This window comes from Cygnus olor, chromosome 2 (assembly GCF_009769625.2).
Source record: "Cygnus olor isolate bCygOlo1 chromosome 2, bCygOlo1.pri.v2, whole genome shotgun sequence".
Classification (NCBI taxonomy): domain Eukaryota; kingdom Metazoa; phylum Chordata; class Aves; order Anseriformes; family Anatidae; genus Cygnus; species Cygnus olor.
In genome coordinates, this window is record NC_049170.1 from 96653461 (window position 1) to 96659650 (window position 6190).

Genomic DNA, 6190 nt, shown 5'->3' on the forward strand with positions numbered 1-6190 from the left:
GACACTTCACCCTCTGGCTGGAGGGAGAGCAAGAGAATGTTAACATGGTAATTTCTTTCTTAGACTTGAAATCATTACTTTTTTTTGTCTTTTAATCTTGATTTATATGGTCATTTATTAATTTTCTTCAAAATCAAGATTTCTTTTCTGCTTTGGTTTTCAAATGTGTATCACCATTCTTTCACCTACATGGCTTCCACTGATGTATCAGAATACAAAGTATACAGAAAAAATTGTTATCCACATTGATGCCTTCCCTTCCACAAATCTTATATTCTTACTGTATTATCAATAGCCTCATTTAAAACATGCCATCTCCTTCTCCCATCTCATTTTTTAGACTTCTACTGTGTATATATTTGTTTTGTATTTCTATGCAACTTCAACCTGTTTGAATAGGATGCTATCTTTTCCTACTGTATTATTACCTCCCTGAGGATACAGAATAGCTATGATTCCACCTTCTGTAGATAAGCCACTGGGAACTGCATATACCCTGGACAGCTTTCCTCTTATTTTTTTTTTCCCTTTAGAAATTTTCACATAATGAACATAACAGCTGAGTCTCAGATTTTCAGTAAACAAATGACCAAATATGTTATTCTTCAGAAGAAAAAAAAAAAAACAAAAACACAAATAATAAACCAAGTAATGGAAAGTTGTATTTGTAAACTTATACAGGCATTTTTTTTCCAGTTGGGCCACGTATAAAAGCTACATAAGAAGTTGGTCTGAACTTTATTTAGAATGGAGAAGATAAAGTATTGCTTCTACCCTACTCATTACTCTTTACATCAAAACAGAAGACATTAAAAAAGTTTATTTTTATGGTAGCATATTTAAAAGTGATTTTAAGACTTTCAAAAATATAGTTTCTAATGTTTCTAAAGGTGAGTTAAAAGCTAAATTGAAACGTCTTTGATTATTATTTGTTCTATTATATATAACTACATTTTGTCATGAAAAAATAAATAGGCAATGTAATTTTACTAATACTACATACATAGTTGATACTGTCTTTAAATTCTGATTTTTAACCAAAACTGAGAAAAAAAGCACTTGTATTTAAATATTCATTTAAGTGTTACCTCAATTTCATTTCTGAAGCCCATAATTCTTTACTTCTGCTCAAAAATGTTGTACTCTTTATTAAGCGCATTAGAAAGCAGTACACAGAAAGGAATATCACTTTTTTAATTAATATCATGTTCATTAGGAAAATAATTCAACATGTAACATGAGTTAAACAAGGGAATACAACTTTTTTTTTTTTTTAATCTTCCTTAACTTGTAAACATTTTTGCTAGGTTTTATTCCAAAGTATTACAATTTCATTGTACAATTACAATTTCAAGGTAATTCTTTCCTCTACTAGAAAAAAACAAACCAAACAAACAGTATTTTAAGATTTATATATTGTGAAGCTGTTGATGTCTTACATCTCAATATTTTAGCTAACAATAAATGCTTTTTTTCAAATGTATACCTTTGCTATTTTACAAAGAACACTACAGAAAAATCAAAGCCAGTTATGAACAGCTGCGCAGCCCTGTGCAGCAACGTACACAAAATGAGTTCCAAATCATAACCTAGCATGGCACTGATCCCAACAAACATGCCAGTTCCTCTAGCTAATGAAGTATAGTTCTTCCAGTATTAGTAGTTCAGTCTGACAATTTAGACATCACTATATTCCACTGCTCAGTGTTAACAGAGCCTCAATGTCTTAAATATACTGAAGTTGATGGGACTTGCACAATCAGGTACATTTTTAAGAAGAAATATGAAAACTTGCATTTCTCTTGATCAGACACATGTATGTGGCTTATGCTCACATGACACTTGTTCTTAACTCAGCAGTTAAATCTCCAATTCCAAGTTGCCTTTCTGTTATATAATGTTAGAGGATATACAGAATGTAGAGACTAAAAGAAATGGGTGAAGATATGAGTAGCAAAAATGGCCTAAAGCTCAAGTACAGCCCTGCTCAAATGGAGCAACAGACATCTGTTTTCCCCTCCAGCTCCCAAATGGTGATGTAGCTGATGACAAAGGGTTTCCATGACTGCATACAGTCTGAGTAAAAAATGAGCAAGACTTTCAAAACTTGATGCCAGTGATTTGACTGCTTTTTTAAGGTAAACAAACTATTCTCAGCTAGCAACAGGTTTCTTTTTTATTATTTTCTTTGCTTGCAAGCCTCTATAGGGCCCTTAGAATGGTGAGAGTCCTCTGGGTTTTTCACTGAAGGGACCTCTCTGTGCTCAGGGTAAGAGATAGGACAAGGATCAGGAGCTACTCTATCACCTGCAGGTGCTAAGGGGGCTTAGCACAAAAAGCACAGATAACCTTCTAAATATTTACACGTTGGGGTAATTAAAATGTGCTGTGTCAAAATTACATTCTCTTCCACATGCCTGCCTAATGAAGTTTGTTTCATCCCTCCCTCTTCATGAACAACACCTTCACCCCACCCCACCCATATTACGCATTTCACAATCTGGTTGCCAACAGAGGTCAGGAACACCATGGGGATTGAGCAACCCAGTTCTGAAATTTAACTCCCACATTCAGACCTCACTGCTTCCTCACAGGCTATGCAAGCAGTCACATCAGACACTAACATGTCTCCGTGTTCTTCATACTATAGCAGGAGTAAGAGAGGATAGGAGAAGGACCTGAATTCTGCTTTATTTTTAAAAGACAGATCATCTCCTGTATCCTGCAGGAATCATGCCTTTTGTAATACCTGACTTGAGGTTTATTCAAGCTCCCCCACTGCAGAATATGGAAGAGAAGCAGAGAGAAGAATCAAACAAAAGCATGGAACTGCATAGTTGCAACTGAGACTGTATAATTAACATTTAAAATAAAGCATCGTATCAGATATTTAAAAAACACTTGTATCGGAGTGGTACATAATAATGGTTGTAGAATGAGTAGTTGGACTGAACGGACATTTGAGAATAAATGCCTATTACACATATTCCTGTGTTCTTATGAACAACTAGAGAACTGGATGCATCTTCCCTGAACTCTACATAAAAGTGTTAAATGCAAAATGACCCTCCAAACACAAAACTAACTTTTGCTCCCTTTTTGTCTAAGATTAAAATCATACAGATGGGTTGTAATACTGCAGGCAATGTTAATTAAAGACATGTTCAGTGTTGTAAAACAAAACAAAACAAAACAAAAAAAAACTGAAAATACTGTCAGTATTCCCCAAAGCCTTAGATCATACAATTCCAGAACAATGTCATACAGTACTTGTCAACTCACTTAATGCAAAGACTTAGCATATGGATTATGCAATAAATACTTGGCGTATACTGTGCTTTATGGTATTTAACCTATAAGCTGTTTAAACACTCCTGCATCAGTACTGGTTAGCATAAAGGGACAGTTTGTTCCAAAATCCCTTTCTCTTTCTTCTAACCTTTCTAACCTTTTGTTTTTGTCTATTTATGCTCATTAACTGGTACAGGATGTCAAAAAGAAGATAGTATCTAAGGCACACTGTATTATTTCAAACACCTGCTACTTTAAAATTACACCTTACTGGTGAGGGGGGCAGATTACATATGTGTCCATATTTATGAATGATAGGAAAATACAGCGTATATGTTTGTGTACAGTCACACATGCCTCATCAAGCTGCAGCAGGTGGGAAAAGAAGTAACTATCAAACAGAGGAGAGAGGCTGCTATTTTCCTAAGAGAGAGTTTAATCAAATTCTATGCCCCTCCTATGTCGGCAGCCAAAAAGGGAAAACTCAGATGAAAATAATGAATCTATTCCCTCCCGAAAAGAAGGTGAAAGAGAGACTTCATCTTCCTGGATATACTGCTATCAGCATAATCCGACGCAAAGGCAAGCTGTGTTAGCATCATGTTGTTAAGCAATCCAGCACACGCACACGACACTGATGTACTGTCCTGAATTATATGATGCTGCTAAGTGCAGTCATCGAGTTCAGTGAATAAAGCCAACTGCTCAATTTACTTCTGGCATTGAGTTATACTTTCAACAGTGCCTGGTAAACAGCTAAAAATATTACTCTGATGCATTCTTCTTCTGCTAGGCAATACTTCTTGCTTTTGCCCAGACAGGACAAGAAAAGTCTGTGTCATATCCTGTCAAGACATAACAAAGCGCAAGAGCCAAATTCTGCCATTAGAGCAAAGACTGCAAGGATCACGTAGTTTTTTCTCCCATGTACAAATAACACATAGCATTTTTATTTTGTTGCTGCATGATCATCTTTAGAAGTAGAGTGATTTTCATATCTGTTTCTAATGTCTGTTTTGCAGTATATTTGACAAGGTATACCAGCAATACAAAAGTACTTCTTCCTTTGTGTTTTCAAAATATGTCATTTGGCTGTGAGATTAATAAAAACACACTGAAGTTAGCAAAATCTTTCTTGTCACTTCTGATTGTTAGCCAGGATTTTAAAGCTCAGACCTTCTCCCCTCTACGTGCAGGCAGAGAACTTCTAAAAACATGTATTTAAAGTAGTTGCATCCCACAGATTTCTAGAAGCATCTGCATATCGACTGCCCAGCTGTTGTTTATAAAATGTTCCACAAACATTGGTTTGCTGGTTTAAGGTGATTACCATCAAGTCCATTATAGCCATTAAAACTGACAGTTCATGGCATAAATATAGAGTAAGTTTTTTTTATTATTATTATTTCACAGTCATTCACCCTCACCAAGCTTCAGGAAGGGAATTTTCATATAGGCTGAACAAACAAAACTTTCACAGTATCAGCTGGAATTGTATTTAATCAGAAATGCTGAAAACCATAGTCTTCATCAGGGCAGCCTTCCAAATGTGTCCAAGATTGTTTTTGGAACTCAGAACATACACCGCTTTTGAAAACTACTAACCTAGAATGACCTACCAGCTCCTGGACAGAGAGGGAAGGTGAAATCTTGGGATTTTTAATGGATGGGAATTTTTAAACTTCAGCTTCCATAGGGCTAGACTCTTTCCTTCACTTTAATTTCTCTCAAGAAACATTAGTGTATGAGCATCGAAGTAACAAACAGGGCTTATTTCGTCCCACGATTCTAAGCAGCGACAAGACTCCATTAACTATACAAATCAACAGGAAAAACAAGTTTATCAAATTTTACCAAAAAAATCAATAATTCAAAAAAAATAAGGATATGCAGCCAAAATATTTCAGCCCAGAGCACTTCTCCAGAATTTTAAATTCCCTGAAATAGGAGTCCTGAATAAATCTTCTGGGTGCATCACTTACCAATTTTCTATTTTATTTCACTTGGAAGTACCAATCAAAGGCAACAGTTAATAATAAATGGTCAGAAAAATCAGTCTTATTTTCAATACTACATTTATTCTAGAAATACATATAATCAAGAAACAAAAACATATCTTAAGGATCAGAGCAATAAGCCAAACCCAAAAGCCTCAGTCTTGAAGCAGTCATCAAAATGCACCTACAATGAAAACATTTACCTGCTATTAGCTTTTGGAGGGTACTCTTATCTCCATTAACAGCAGCGGCATGCACTTCAGATGCTAATGAGGAACCACTGAAGAGGCAGTTTGCTGAAATATTCATACTCTTTCAGGGTATTATCATAGGTCAGGTCTGCACCACCAGCATTTTTTTTTGTAAGAATTCAGTTCTAGGAAAAAGAAAGAAATACAACTGAATTGATATAATGCTAAAATGACTCAAACAATGCTAAAGAAAATAAACCATCCCATTAAAAAGACAGGATAGAACAAACACATTTATATTTCATGGATTAAATCTACCCCTAGGCAAGATTCAGACAGAAAAAGCCTATATTGAGGCTATATATAAATTACAGTTTTGTTGCCTTCAACATAAATTTCAGTCAATAAGCTTTGCAAAAGTCTGCAAATAGGATAGTGCTTATCTACAAATTCAACAGACCCTTCTTCAGAGTGCTGACATGCACGCTTCAGTTCAATAATCAGTGAAGTTTGTTATCAGGTATCGACTTGATATAGTCCAGTACTTGCTACCTGGTGGCCATCTGACATAACAGCCTGTGAACATATGCACGACAAGGTTTATAACCAGAAGTAGTATCTTTTATTTGACCAAGCAGTACAACTAAAGTAATCAGACCAGCTTTCTAGATCCTGAGCCTTCTTCAAGCCTGAACAGAAGCAGAAAAATAT

The 6190-nt window shown here is 35.4% G+C and overlaps 1 protein-coding gene across 2 annotated transcripts in view; it reads right to left on the reverse strand.

Annotated features, from left to right (window-relative positions):
- INVS (inversin) overlaps window positions 1–5681 on the reverse strand; it is a 93505-nt gene extending 87824 nt beyond the window's left edge. Inside the window, exon 1 of one of the 2 annotated variants that reach the window (XM_040549401.1) lies at window positions 5492–5618. Coding sequence is in view for 1 of the 2 variants with exons in the window: in XM_040549400.1 (XP_040405334.1) it covers window positions 5492–5597 (106 nt within the window). In the remaining variant the exon portion in view is untranslated. Of the gene's footprint in view, window positions 1–5491 lie in introns of both variants that reach the window. The other variant, XM_040549400.1, reaches the window with a different exon arrangement.
- Window positions 5682–6190: the final 509 nt, after the last annotated feature.